This window comes from Nothobranchius furzeri, chromosome 4 (genome assembly GCF_043380555.1).
Source record: "Nothobranchius furzeri strain GRZ-AD chromosome 4, NfurGRZ-RIMD1, whole genome shotgun sequence".
Classification (NCBI taxonomy): Eukaryota; Metazoa; Chordata; class Actinopteri; order Cyprinodontiformes; family Nothobranchiidae; genus Nothobranchius; species Nothobranchius furzeri.
The window spans coordinates 5,667,617-5,682,151 of record NC_091744.1 but is presented as its reverse complement, the minus strand read 5'-3'; the positions used below and the strand labels follow the sequence as shown (position 1 = coordinate 5,682,151).

General features: G+C 40.6%; 2 protein-coding genes across 2 annotated transcripts; one reads left to right on the top strand and one right to left on the bottom strand.

The window, feature by feature from the left end:
- Positions 1 to 629: 629 nt before the first annotated feature.
- Positions 630 to 1,203, top strand: LOC129164226 (mitoregulin). The gene is made up of 2 exons (XM_054743595.2): positions 630 to 861; positions 955 to 1,203. Exon 1 carries the CDS (start codon positions 685 to 687, stop codon positions 853 to 855), a length of 171 nt encoding a protein of 56 aa, XP_054599570.1. The 5' UTR covers positions 630 to 684; the 3' UTR covers positions 856 to 861; positions 955 to 1,203.
- Positions 1,204 to 7,839: 6,636 nt separating this feature from the next.
- On the bottom strand, positions 7,840 to 14,231 carry LOC107390517 (basement membrane-specific heparan sulfate proteoglycan core protein). The gene is made up of 8 exons (XM_015967282.2): positions 14,073 to 14,231; positions 13,447 to 13,593; positions 13,239 to 13,373; positions 12,172 to 12,344; positions 11,895 to 12,081; positions 11,643 to 11,822; positions 8,304 to 8,570; positions 7,840 to 8,218 (listed from the first exon to the last, which is right to left on the bottom strand). Exons 1-8 carry the CDS (start codon positions 14,119 to 14,121, stop codon positions 8,214 to 8,216), a joined length of 1,143 nt encoding a protein of 380 aa, XP_015822768.1. The 5' UTR covers positions 14,122 to 14,231; the 3' UTR covers positions 7,840 to 8,213.
- Between the last annotated feature and the right edge of the window lie 304 nt (positions 14,232 to 14,535).

Below are 14,535 nucleotides of genomic sequence, written 5' to 3'. Positions count from 1 at the left end.
GTGAAGATCTTCCAGAAACAACAACTCATCTTTTTTGGCTGTGCCCTCAGTCCAAACGGTTTGGGCAGTCTTTCTGTGACTTCATCTGCTGTAAATTCTCTGTCAATTTTAACATTTATTGGAAGCAGGTTTTGTTTGGCCTTCACCAGAATATTTTTAATAACTCTATTACATTTTTTTATTAATCTGTTATTTCTTTTGGCCAAATTTCATATCCATAAATATAAATTTCTTAAAAGCAAACCCAACTTTAACTGTTTCTTAGTGGAGGTCAAGCATTATATGGACTCTATCCGGTTCTCACAAAACCAGAAGGCTGTAAAGACTACTCAAATGTGTATCCGCTTTAAGATAATCTGATCCTGATTTATTACTATTTCTGTGTTGATGTTCTCTCTAGATATATGCTACTGTAATCGGTATTTTTCTGTACACCCACCTTTTTCATATCCCCCTGGCACTTTGTTTTTATTTTTTGTGCACATCTCACTTTTCTTATTCGTTGTCAACTGTGAGTTTGGAACCTCATTGTCACATTGTATATTCTATTTTTGTTAATAAAGGTTTATAAAAAAACAGTACTCGTCGCTGCGCTGTGACGTCATCGCACTCTTACAAGCACCCACCCTTCCCGTGGATTCGGACACACCCGTTGATTACGCAAAACATGTCCAGACGTTAAACATGGCGGACTTTTCGGAGAGGACGCTCCAAGTCGCTGTGGTTGTTTCTTTTGCGGTTGGCTTTTTGTCGGGCTGGCAGGCGAACCGGATGAGGAGGAAGTTTCTAGACTGGAGGAAGAAACGGCTCCAAGATAAACTATCAGAGACGCAGAAGAAGCTGGACCTAGCATAGCTAATGGTACAGTTTAATGACACACGACACGTGCTGTCATTAACAAGCACGTTTTCGGGACCACCCTCATTTCTTAATCTGTGGTTTGTTTTTCTACAGGTGGTCTGTCTGCTGTGTGGAGCTGAAGTGAAACTGAAATCTCGGATGTCCCACTGTCCCGTCCTGTCCTGTCTGGTGTCCGCCACCCATAAGGAGTTTTCTGTCTCTTCCCAAGATCCAGGAAGTCTTGCAGAATAGAAGCGTTTTTTCTGTTCACACATAAATATCATTGGGGAAAGTTTAACTTTATTTTCAGTGGTTTTTATTTTGGTGTTTTTCATACCTGAACAAATAAATAATTGTATTTTCTTCTTTTTTTCTGCACTTGTATGACATTTCACACAGAACACAGAGTTAAACACAATTATGTCTTTTCTTAATTCCTGTAAAATAGATTATCCAGCAGAGTGTTTAAAACAGTGCTGTTTATTGCTAGCCTGATTGAGTCTTGTTTTTTGTTTTTGATTGTAGCGCCGTCTGCTGGTTGAAGAAACTTTACAACCACATCTTTGCAAAAAAAAATGTTTATTTTTATTCCTTAAAACAATTATAAAGCAGTTCCTCAAGAAAGTTACACATTTTGTCCTGACTTCCAAACTGAAATAATTTAATTCAAGTGTCTAATGAACATTAAAATATTAATCAAACATCGAAACATTTTATTAAATTGGAAGTTTCCATTCCTGTAACCTGCTTTTAATATACAGAAGCCACACCATACCATACTGTTAAAATACATGATCAGAGTAAATAAATATCAAGACTGAAAAACCTGTAGACTGACTTCAAAGGTGTGGACAGATTTAAGAAAAGAAACTTGGTGCAGCTAATTTAGACATTTTGGGTAAAAAATTTAAAACCAGAGGTGGTTTTGGGAAATTCAATAACTAGTCTTGCAGATCCCTCGTTTGTTTACTAAAAACTCAGTTTCATGCATTAACGGACTTGCAAATACTCTGGCTGCAAAGCCCCTAAATATGAACAATGTGACAATTTTTTGTCAAATACATGAATAAATACTATGAATGAAAAACATTTAAAGCGAAATTAAGAAAGTTGTGATTGTTGCCGCAATGAAAAATGATCATCAACTAACCACTTCTTATTGACTGAAATATCCCAACCAGAGGATTCTGTAGATGCTGAGCACATCTATAGGTGGAGCTGCTGCTCTTTGAATCTTTCTGATACACATAAGCCTTTGCCTCCTGCATCCCGGTCACAGATTCAGAAATTAAGTCTTGTGTGCAGATCTTTCATCATTACTAGTCAAACAGCCTAATGTCTCAGCAAGATTTTGACAAGACCTCAAAAAATCCTGCAGCACTTCATCAGTAATTTGGAGGGAAGAGGGGAGATCAGTGGAGGTTAAGTCTTCCCTCATCCACGACTATATAGATGTGTCCATGTATTTCTGTTTCTATGTGGTGTTCAAGAAAAAAGGTGCAAAACCATAAAAATCTATCTAGGCTTGAATAAAAAGCTTCTTGGAGGACATTTTCAGGGATGATCCAGCATTTTCTATTAACGGGAAATATGCTAATTTCCAAGGATGGATCTTAATGAACTTAATTGCTTTAATTAAAAGTCTACACCCCAATTGCAGTTTGGGTCATATTCTGCTAATGTAATTTGAAGGTTTCACATTAAGTTGTGTGGAAATGTGTCAGTGCTGAGCATCTGTGTGGCAAAAATTGCTCCCACACTGTAAACCCTAAAGTTCTAAATGATCAAATATATTGAGTAGACTCATAATTTAAAAAACTGTTTTTAGAACTCAAATGTGTTGAGCTTGTTCAACATTTTTCTTGTTTTAAGTACATAGAACTCAAACGTTTTAATTAATCTGAACTATTTCTTTTTTTTTAAGTAAACTTAACTTAATTTTAATGAGTAATATTAACCAAAGAAAGATCGATTTATTATGTTATGTTTCTATATTATTCCATTCATCTTTACGTCAACCCTAAAGTGTGTCTGATAAACAGACTTGTATATTATTTTAAATATTTGTGGATTTACAAGAAAAACAACCACAAACTAGCAATTGTGTTGGATTTCAGGAACAATAAACAACTGGTGGGCGTGGTGCATTGTGGGTAGTCATATTTTCAGTTATTTTGCTCTATTTTGGGGTGTTTATGCATGTTTATTGTGGATGATTGTTGTTCTCAGTTATTATTTCGTTCAGTGTTGCAGATGTGATGTTACTTTTTGTATCATGTTGGCACCATAAGTGAGGAGGTTGGTCAAAGTAATGCTGTACGGCTGTGCTGTCCCATTGTTATTAATACTGTGGTTGTTCACACCAGATACTCTTGACTTGACTTTGAGTGTTCCACTTTTATTGGCTGTTAGCATCTAGGGGTGTGTGATTCATGATCTGGTGTTAATTACTGCCTTGACCAGCCTGCCACATTGTCACTTTTAATTAAATTCAGCTTATTTGGGTTAGGGTTTAATAGGTCAATTTAGAGTTCGTATAAGTTATATTATTAAGTTAGTAAAAACATGTAATAAAGTTCAATCAAAATGAAATATGCAAGTTTAGTGAAATAAAGCTTTGTAAGTTGCTTACGTGCTAAGTTATAGGTTGGATGTAGTTAAATGCTTTGATTTTATTCAGGTCATATTTTTTAAATTATGGTTAACTTATAGTTTTTAGATAAGTTAACTTAAAAATTATTAGGTAATCAGTTTCCTCATGAATTTTGAGTTCAGTGAACTTATTCGAGGTTACAGTGTACAGTTGAACTTTTGAGTTGATTGGATGAGCAATTTTAATTTAATAAACTTCAAATGTATGAGTAAAATTTATTAAGAAATTTTATTTATGAAAACTTAAAATTTTCAGTATCAAAACTCAAAAAAATTGAGGCAATTGATTGCCTCAAAATTTTTGAGTTCTGGGAACTTATTCAGGTTTACCTTTTTGACATTTTCATTAAGAAGTTTCTGTTTTATGAAGATCCAAAACCTTTTTTTTTTAATATAGAAAAGTTTTTTTTCCATAAACGAGTGCAGGAACAAAGAAATACGAAATGGGTCAAACTTACAAAAACATATTGTGTATTTTTGATTAAGTTATTGAAAAAGACTAAGTTTTGAGGCGTTAAAAAAGATGGGTGACAGCTTTGCAGAAATTCAAAAGTTTGAGACTGCGTGGAGTGAGAAGCTTTAGAGTCTTGACTGGCTGTCATTGTCCCTCAGTGTCTAATACGCTTCCTAAATTGTGATGAATAGCTCTCTGGGATGCAGCGAGCGTGCACGCATGTGTTTCTCTGTATGTGTGTGAGAGTGTGTTAACTGCTGGTGTGACTTAGTGAACTGCTGTGATAGATCTGATTTTCCTAATTGGCACAGAGACCTTAAAGCGTGTGTGTTATGGAAAAATGTATGTTTTATTAATTCTTGATCATGGACTCAATCAACTAAATGTAAATGTATTGCTCTCTGCCTCTTTGCACTTATTCAGACACACACACACACACACACACACACACACATTCTTGACCCCCCCCACACACACACACACACACACACACACACACACATTCTTGACCCCCCCCCCCCCCCCACACACACACACACACACACAATCTCTCTCTCTCTCTCTCTCTCTCTCTCTCTCTCTCTCTCTCTCTCTCTCTCTCTCTCTTATCTCTTGGTATAAATAAACTCTGACCAGATGTTCGGGGCATTTTGCCTCGTGCATTATGCCACAGTTATAACTGTTTGACTTGTCTGCTCATTGTCTCCTTCTCTCTTCACTATAGGAAATGGGTTATTGATAAACATATTGATAAAATCCATGACATTATTTGGTCCTTTGATAGCCGGGGTCCTATCACCTCGCGGCGCCAAGAACCGACGTCGGAGGACTGTCGACAACCTAAATCTCCAACAGCGCTGAGTTTTTCTGGGTGGTTGGTGTGAGGGTCTTGAAGGGAATGCGGATCCATGAACTACTCAAGACCTGAGTGGAGAGATTTGGTGAGACAAGTTTGTTGTTTGTTTTGTGGTACCGAGAGACAAACCTAGGTGACCAGAGGTCAAGTTTCCGTGTCGTCCGCCTTGAATAGGATGGTTTTGACAGGTTCTTTTGAATGCTGTCTGTATTGGCTTGGTTGTCTGCATTTTAGTCGAAATTAGAAATGCAACTCTTGTGTAAGAAATAGTTGGTGTTGTCCACCATGAATAGGATGGTTTTGACAGATTTTCTGTATGCTGTCTGTATTTGGCTTGGGTTTTTGAGCGATTTAGCCGGAGAATTAGAAATGTGCTCTAGTTATCTGTGTTGTTGTTTGTTCTTAGATGTTGTCTGCTTTAACTGTTGTTTGGATAAATGAGAGAGTGGATGGATTTGCTCTGTATGTGTGGTATCTATGTATGGGGGAATAAGAACTCACAAACACCTTTTGAATGAAGATGGTACATTGATGGAGATGTAAATCCAGCAAATGGGGAAATGATCTGAAAATCATCAGAGGATTGATGGAAAACAAGTTTCTCTTGTATTTTGGTAACCGCTGATGTGTTGTACTTGCAGAGTAACCTTAAAGTGAGACAGCACAAGAGAGAAAAATGAGAAAATTACAAATGAACTATCAGGAGTAGGGTTCGGAGGATACACAGAGCGGTGGAGAGAAAGAAAAAGGTTGAAAATGTGAAACAGAGAGGTGGCAAGGCCTGCCCAAAGAATCAAAACAACCGCAGCTGTGCTCTGAGTCTGAGCCACCAAGGTCAATTGCGGCCTGAAGGTTATAACCATCGTTATAGCTAGAAAATAAAAATGAAAAATATAATTTGAACAGATTCTAATAATTGTTATTTTTTGTTTTTGCTGTTAAGCACAGCTGCTGAAGACTTTATTGCATTTGAGCACCTCTATTTTACTTCAGTAAGTTAAGCCCATATTTCATGTTCAGAATACACGCTGTCCACTGAGGTGAACATGTAATACATTATTTGCAAATCATTAAATGTTACAAACAATATTTGTTGAAATTTGTTCTATTCACACCCAAAAATGAATGAGAATAATTGTTAAAAAATCATGGTTGAAGGTTTCATAATTCATGCATCAAAGGGTTAAGCAGTAACCAAATATTTAATTCCTGGTATTCAGGTGACTAATATAATTTGAACTATTGCATTTTATCTCCTTGTTTATTTTTTTATTTTTTTATCTTTGTCTCTGACATTTTAAATAAGACAAGGGAGTTCTCAGTGAATGACAATCGAGCCCGGGCGACAGCAGATTTGGTGTGCAGCACCTGTTGAATTCAAAAACTGCATTTTGAAATCTCTAAAAAATATCGGTTGTCATTAACTGTCATTACTGGTGCTGTCCAACGTAGGAACTTGTTCAGATCTCCGATTAGCGGGCTTTGTGATCAGAACAAGGGGAGAAACAGTCTGTAGGCCAAATTAAATGAGACAGCACATTAAAGCTGCTGTAGGGAATTTGCATTTACTAAATTTTAATTCTTTTAATTCTTCATGTGTTCTCAGATTGGGAACTTTGAAATGCTTTGACACAGAATTTCACGCTCCTCTGTGTCGGTTAAACAGCAAGGTCGTGTCAGAATATGAACACGCATTCTAACAGACCTTGGGCACAAGTGAGACAATATCCTATCAGCCATGTGATCCTTGAACAGAAATCAGAAAAGCTTCTAATATATTCCTGAAAGATAAACAATGCCAAAAGGGAAGAGTAACTCTGAGTTGTTAATTTAACTTAAAAGTTGGTTATGGATAAGTAAGAGACCCGTCCTCGAAATGTGGGCGGAGCGAGGACGCGTTTGAGGACGTGAGAATGAGTATTCTTGGTATTCGGACAGTACTCGTCGCTGCACTGTGACGTCATCGCACTCTTACAAGCATCCTTCCCGTGGATTTGGACACACCCCATGCCACCAAACTACCTGGAGCCCCATAAGCCCACTGACTGATTACAGGATTGTAGACACCTGTGATGCTAATTAGTGGACACACCTGGAATAAGCATGTCCTTTTGGTCACATTATTTTCGGTCTTTTCTAAGGGTAGCATCATTTTGTCCAGGCCTGTTCCATAAGTTTACATTGAAGCATGGTTGAAAAGCAACGTCTGACTTTCATTGGTTAAATTTCATAGAATTTTTATTTATTATTACTTTGGTCAGATTCACGTTAGATCTGTGACCATTGAGGGTTTTTCTTTCATTGACTGAAAGTTGCCAACAATTTTGTCCACATGTGTTTTAGCCTGGCCTGCCAGACTCCTCCTCTGTTTAATTCTGCACAGAGAAAGAGTCTGGGAACTCTCCTATTCAAATAACCCCACCCCCTGAGAATTCTAACCGAGCCAATCAGCGCTGAGTAGCGTACGTCACACACCACAACGCCAAGTTTGTCATAAACATGGCGACTGAAGCAGAGTTTGCTGCGGCTCTTTCCCCTTTTCTAAATGACTTGAATGTATTTAAAACAACAACAAGTAGAAGCGCCAAAAGCATTTCTTCTAATAAAAAAAAAAGATTTTTGCGCCATTGCCAGACGCTATTTTTGACTACAGCTAAAAAAAAACTACAGCGTTGCGCGGTGCAGTCGACATTTCCGTCTTTTTTCTGATTGGTTATTTTTGAGCTGGCTAGTCCCGCCCCTCAAGTGCCTCTCTGCTTGTGAGTTACCAGACTCTTTCTCTGTGCAGAATTAAACAGAGGACAGTCTGGCAGGCCAGGCTACGTGTATTTATGTTTTTTGCCCTCTGGTGGAGGATCATGGTACTGCGTGAAACAAGGTCTTTCATATTACAATTACATTTTAAAAAATCTGAATTTTACAAAGCTCTTACATTTGCAGTCAGTAAATAGCTGTTTTAAAATAAGAATTTTTTTAATTAAAACTACGTGTTAGGCTTTAAATGGTTAATAGGAAACACAGATCTACTTAATATAAATGTCATTAAATATTTTTATTCAAGTGGTGAAACAATCAATTTGATCCACAGCAGATGACTATAGCTTCTTTTTCTTGATAAATGATTAAATCTCTTCAATAAAAGCATTAAAAAATATTTAACTTCAATTTAAACATACTGATTTACCTTTAGTTTTGACAACAGCTTCATTATCAAATTAGATTCTTCTTTGCTTTGTGTCATGCTTAATGATTTTGACTGTGTGGAAGAGAACGCTTTCCTTTTTGCTGTAAATTAAGAAAAAATCATTGATTCCCTTTACAGCACTGAGCCTGATATTCACAATAAAACCACACATGTTTATTAAATGTCATTGCTCTCGTAGAATCTTTTTTGGCCATGATCATGGTGCTTCAAGCTGTAAAAACAAAATAGAACAAAATAAATCAGAGGGTGAAAGAAATCAGAGGATTGACCTGATGCACTTGACATCACCAGCTCACCTTTGATGATGACTTTTGCCAGAGCCTCACTAGAGCCGATGTGATTGGTTGCGACGCATTTGTACGCTCCGCCGTCGCTCTGCTTTACGCGGGCTATCAGCAACTTTCCCTCCATAGTGGCTTCTGCTCCCGCAGGTAGGCTGGCCCTGCCCACCCGAGTCCACGTGAAACTGATGGGGTGCGAGCCGTGGGCGAGGCACTGCACGACCAGGGCATCACCAGGGCGGAGCCTCACCTGGTCAGGTAGGCAGGTGGCATATGGAGGAGCTGCAAGAACAACAAAAACAATAATTTAGACATTTAGAAGAATCTGTGTACGTCTCGATGCATTGAAATGAAATTTTGATGATTGAAACTCTTTTAAAGTAGCCCCAGACAAGCGATTGCATTAGGAAAAGATTTTGCTCTGCAGGTCGGTCAAGCCACACTCCATAGCTGCAGGTCTACTATTGGCCCGAAAAGTCTTTTGACGGGCCAATCACAACGCTCTATGTTTGTTGAGAGACATTAGGCGGGCTTAGCACCAGATCTGTGACAGAGAGAGACTACAAAGATGGCGACAGCTCAGGAACAACGCTTGTTTCAAACAGCTTTGGCATCAACTTTGGACAATTTTAACTTTATGTTAAAAAAGATGTTTTTGCTGCTTCTGCTTCGTCTTCTTCTTCTTCGACAGTGTATGGCGGAGTGCCAACGACTGATTTTCACAGCAATTAATATGTCACATTGATTTTTGCACTGATTGGTCTTAGCGCTGTCCAATCGCATGTGGAGGCTTCCGCCCCACGACTAAGCTCTGTCTGTGGGTCGTGTATATGTATAGTGAATATTTGCATGCCAGATCACTTTAAAAGGAGTTCTAGAATTCAAAACCAATAGGAGGTGGTAGCGGGAGGAACTGTGCTGCTGATCAGTCCTGAGAAATAAATGTGTGTGAAAATGACAACGCCGATGTAGTGTGTAGTTCTGTGACCCGCAGTAACAGTCTTGTGTTGTGTAATCAGAGCGGGCGGCCCAACTCTCCATGGTAAACTGTTTCTGTTTAAGTTGCTAGTCAGAATAAACGGAGCATCCATTGATCTCCAAAGACAAACGGCATCACTGCGAACATTAACCCGCAAAACACTGAAGGGATCCGGTTACGCCTTCGTTGCTTTAGCTGTGTGAAGGTCAGGCGACTGGTTCTGATGGTCCCCACAGCTCATTAGCTACTTCAAATGGATCTGGTAGCTTTATGCTAAACAGTTAGCAATGTTAGAGATGCTTCTTTTTTTGTTCTTCTGCACAAATTATCTAAAGTAGTAATATCTAAATCCCTAGGTTTTATTTTGTTAGCTTAAAGGGGCATTATGGAAGTTTGACAGCCAAAACATGTACAGAAATAATAAATTTCTTCTTCATACATTCTCCTGCAATGCCCTGGCCCTGTAGAATGAGCCCTGGCATTTTTACTGTGATTGCCTGTTTTTCTGTAAAATCACAGAAAAAGAGAGCTGCTCGGGTCGAGCAGGCTGCTTCATGCTCGTTCACGCTCAGGCATCGCCCGTAGTATTTGCTATTAGTAGCTTTAGCAGCAGAGAGCGAGGCAGTGCCACTTTGTTGCTGTTCCAAACGCCTAGTGACAAAGCTAGCTACATTTCTGAGGATCCTTAGCTACTTTATGTAGAACTTTCTTCTAGATATTTCCTGCAAATTAGCAATAAAATAGCCATTTTCGCTCAGAAACGTTCTTTGAACGTTGTTTCAGCTGTCATCAAGGATATAAAAGCTACAGATGCAAATGATGTCACTGACACTTTAGCTCACCCAGTAAGACGTTGGACTCTTGTGCAGAAGACCTGGGTTCGATTTTGGATGTGAATACTTTATTTAGAGTTTCTTTTTTACATTAATAGTATTTTTTTGCCAGTAAGATGTCCTAATTTTTATTTGAGACTCGCCGAACGGAATTGAATTCACAGATAAAAAAGATGTGGGTTCATCTTTCATTTTTGAACAATTTTTCAAGCAAGGGAAGGGAATGATCTGAGCAGGAGGACTGACCCATCATAAACCTTTGTCGGCTGTGCTGAAGAGAAAGGTACAGAACCAAATTATTTAATTCATTAGCTGCGCGTTCTCCTGTCCTCTGTCCTCCAGGCCACACACACACACACACACACACACACACACTAGGGACTGTCTCGGCTGTTATTTTCGTTAAGGAGTGTGCACGTACAGCATGTGCGCCTCGTGCACGAGCCTACTATTGAAGCTGCCGTTACGCTTTTGGCCTGAGGGGGCAATCGCGAGCATAAAAATTCAAAAGTCCATAAAGTCCCTTTGAACCACGGTGACACATCTCTGGATAATGGTTGGAGATGGGGTTCTTGCCGGCTGTGCAGTGGCGCAGTGGTTAGAGCTGTTGCCCTGCAGCAAGGAGGTTCTGGGTTCGCTTCCTGGCCGGGGATCTTTCTGCATGGAGTTTGCATGTTCTCCTTGTGCATGCGTGGGTTCTCTCCGGGTTCTCCGGCTTCCTCCCATAGTCCAAAAACATGACTGTTAGGTTAATTGGTCTGTCCAAATTGTCCTTGTGTGTGTGTGTGTGTGTGTGTGTGTGTGTGTGTGTGTGTGTGTCCCTGCGATGGACTGGCTCTCTCTGTCCAGGGTGTACCCTGCCTGATTGCCCATTGACCGCTGGAGATAGGTCGCAGACCCCCACCGCGACCCCACGTGGACAAAGCGGGTTCGGACAATGGATGGATGGATGGATGGGGTTCTTGCCCTCCAGCTTGTGCGCAATTACCCGGATGTAAAACATAATTTTTAAGGGGCCTATAGGCTAAATGAACAGTTTCTCGTTATAAAATAAAGTGATTTTAGGACCCCTTTCAGATGGAAACCATATACTTTGGTCTTGGCTTAGTGGGATTAAAACTGTTTCGTTAAGCAGAGGCCATGTAGAGAGCTATTTATCTTCTTTTAAAGAGTTGAAAACCCCGTGAGAATGTGTTTGAGTTTAATCATAATAATAATAATGTATTGAACTTATATAGCACTTTTCAAGACCCCCAAAGATGCTTTCACACACTCTCACATTCACACACTGCTAGTGATGGTAAGCTACTTGTAGCCACAGCTGCCCTGGGGAGGTCTGACAGAGGCGAGGCTGCCATTTGGCGCCGTCGGCCCCTCTGACCACCACTAACACAGGCAAGTTGGGTGAAGTGTCTTGCCCAAGGACACAACAGCAGGATGCCCCTGGCGGGAGCTGGAATCAAACCCATGACCCTCCGATCATGAAGCAACTCGCTCAACCACCTGAGCTACTGCTGCCCCTAATCAGGGTCATCTACTCACTCTCCACCTCCATCTGTGTGTACGCCTCGCTGTAGCCATGGATATTGGTTGCGTTGCAGATGTACTGTCCTGAGTCTTGGCGTCCCACGTCGGTCAGCGTCAGGACACCGTCAGCTACTGAGTGCTTCCAGGGCAGCGGTGCTCGTAGCTTGGACCAGCTGATCTCAGGAGCAGGGAAGCCTGCAAAGAAAACTTAAGTTGAGAAGAACTAAAACTTATTCCTAATGCATGAAATCTATGTATGCCTCTCACCGCTGGCCTGACACTCCATTGTTACAGATTGTCCCTCAGTCACTGTCATTTCAGCAGTGTTCACCGAAGCCACTGGTGCTCCGAGCAGCCTTCCCACTATGATCTCAACTTTGGCTTCCGACACCCCCACGTTGTTTCCGGCCTGGCAGATGTAAACTCCTGAGTCCTCCGGACGAATCGCCGCCCACTGGGGAAACAAACACATCCAACTTGTTACCTGAAAGGCAACAAAATGTAAAAGGACCTGATCCACTGTTGACTTTTGCACGAGTTTCACCTTTAGAGTGTTGACATCATTGGTCTCCTCAGTAACCAGCTGGAGAGTGGAGCCTTGGCGTTGCCAGGCAACTGTGGGTCGCGGCCTACCGGTGGCGCGGCATTCCACCGACACAGGGTCGCCCACTCTGACCTGCAGGGGTCCTGCTGGCGTCAGCTGTATTTTCGGCGAATCTGAGAGAAAGATGGAGACCTTTAAGAAACTCTAATATTTTCTAGTTTTTTTTTCTTTTGTCATTTTATTTTTTATTTTTTAGATTTTCACACTCCTGAGCCTCCCTGGTAGGTTTTACTCTGGAGGAGGAGAGGCTGTTGGATAGTTGAGCCTTGGATTTAGGAGGAGCAATGTGGTTTTTCTCCTGGCTGTGGAATGCTGGACCAGCACTATACCCTTAGGGGGGTCCTGGAGGATCCATGGAAGTACGCCCAACAAAACAATGTGTGTTTTGAAGCTTTAGGGGCTTTTGTGTGCGGGGGACTCCTGGGTTCAAGGGTACCAAGCCTTTTGATGCACGCTGTTAGGCCCCTGTATGATAAGCACCAAAACTTGGTCTGCATTAACGGCAGTGAGTTGGGCTCATTTGATGAGACTTGGACTCTGCCAAGGTTGCCTTTTGTCACTGATTCTGTTCATGACTTTTATGGACAGGATTTGTAGCCAAGGTGCTTTTTACAGATGACGTTGTCCTGTTGGCTTCGTCAGACCATGATCTACGGCTTTTGCTGGAGCGGTTGTAGAGCTCTTTTCTGAGTCAGAGGACTACAAAGTGCTTTACACTACAGTGAATCATTAATCAATTCACACACTGATGGGGATGAGCTACAATGTAGCCACAGCTACCGTGGGGTGCACTGACGGAGGTGAGGCTGCCGATCACAGGCGCCACCAGTCCCTCTGACCACCACCGTCATGTAAAGAGTGTAATGTGTCTCGCCCAAAGACACAACTGCAACAGACTGAGCAGGAAGCAGGTCACAGTTGTAGATAAGAAGTGTGTTCTTGACTTTTTCTGCTTGACTAATTAAAAGTCAAGTAACAAAAATCCAGACAGACAAAACAAAGCTCACATTTGACATTCAGCATAACATTAGCTGAGTTGCTTCCAGCAGAACTGACAGCTGTACAGCGATACTGGCCCTGGTTTCCGGGTTGCGCGTTCGCAACCGTCAGCACGGACCCATCAGGACCAATCTTCACATTGTCTGGAAGAAAAACAAGAATGTTCCACGAATCCACACAGGTGACTCGTACTGCTCTCGTGTCATGACCCCTGACCCAGCAGTGGTTGATTATTGGCTCTCCTCCACTCCAGTTGGACTCGCTGTCCACCGTTGGTCACCTGGCACCTGAAGCTGACGGACTCTCCTTGGCGAACGGCAGCAACGCGAGGCTCTATGGAGACAGCCGGAACCTGGCCTGCAACTGCACAGAGACACAGGGCTGTCACGTGCAAGGACGTGCACAAGTTCAACTCTGTGAACTTTAACAGAGGTCTGGGTGAAAGGATGAGTAAACAAACACCACCTCAAAGTAAACAATCAGAGAAAATACGTGACTTTGAATTCTGAGTCTTTTTAGAAAAACACAATGTTAAAGAAGATTACATTTTGTTTCTAATGCACAGAAAATGTATTTTATTAAACAGAGTTCTCATTTTTATTTTTATTTGAGTACTTTTATGTTGCTGTCATTGCAGAGCAATGTCAATGATAGATGTTGCTCTTTAATTAGCTTAAATCTCACATTTTTGTACAAAAAAAAGACTTTTAATGCAAAAAATGTGTTTGAACAAACTAAAGAGCTAACCAAGATTATCTCAGCAGAATAGTTAGTAATTTTAAAGTTGGTGTTTCATTAAAATAACTGTTTTTGTGTTGTTTAAATCAGATCAGAGTCTTTACCTGAACAAATGAGGGAGCACAGGATCAGAACGCCGGGAGACAAATCCATGATGAATGGTCTCACTGTCCCAGCTCTGCTCTCTCGCTGTCTTTCTGTGTCTCTTATCAGTTTCTACCTTTAACCCTTCATCTGTCCTGAACCCAAACCAAATATTTTCTGAAAGTTTGAGTCACGTATGAGGTCCATTCACATTTTTAGGTTCTGTTGAGCTAATGATTTATTTGTGATCTTTGAGTTTGCTTTTAACTACGTTTTTGGTAAGTAGACATTTTCTTTTCCTTCTCTTTTTCTTTAGAGGTTTATTCAACTTTCCCAAAAATAAAATCACTTTCCACTCCAGTGTCACCGGGTGTTATAATGTTTTTGCCATACTGAGATTTTTATTTTATATAAAATGTTTATAATATTTAAAAACGTTGATCATTGAACTGTTTTAGGACAGTTTTTTATCTGTTTTTAATG

What these genes read in the sequence shown, in the direction of transcription:
- LOC129164226 (XM_054743595.2), top strand. Translation starts at nt 685, where the DNA reads ATGGCGGACTTTTCGGAGAGGACGCTCCAAGTCGCTGTGGTTGTTTCT.
- LOC107390517 (XM_015967282.2), bottom strand. Translation starts at nt 14,121, where the DNA reads ATGGATTTGTCTCCCGGCGTTCTGATCCTGTGCTCCCTCATTTGTTCA. An exon ending in CAATAATCAACCACTGCTGG is followed by an intron (nt 13,374 to 13,446) that starts GTCAGGGGTCAT and finishes TTTTTCTTCCAG; the next exon opens with ACAATGTGAAGATTGGTCCT. An exon ending in TGTTATGCTGAATGTCAAAT is followed by an intron (nt 12,345 to 13,238) that starts GTGAGCTTTGTT and finishes TCTTTCTCTCAG; the next exon opens with ATTCGCCGAAAATACAGCTG.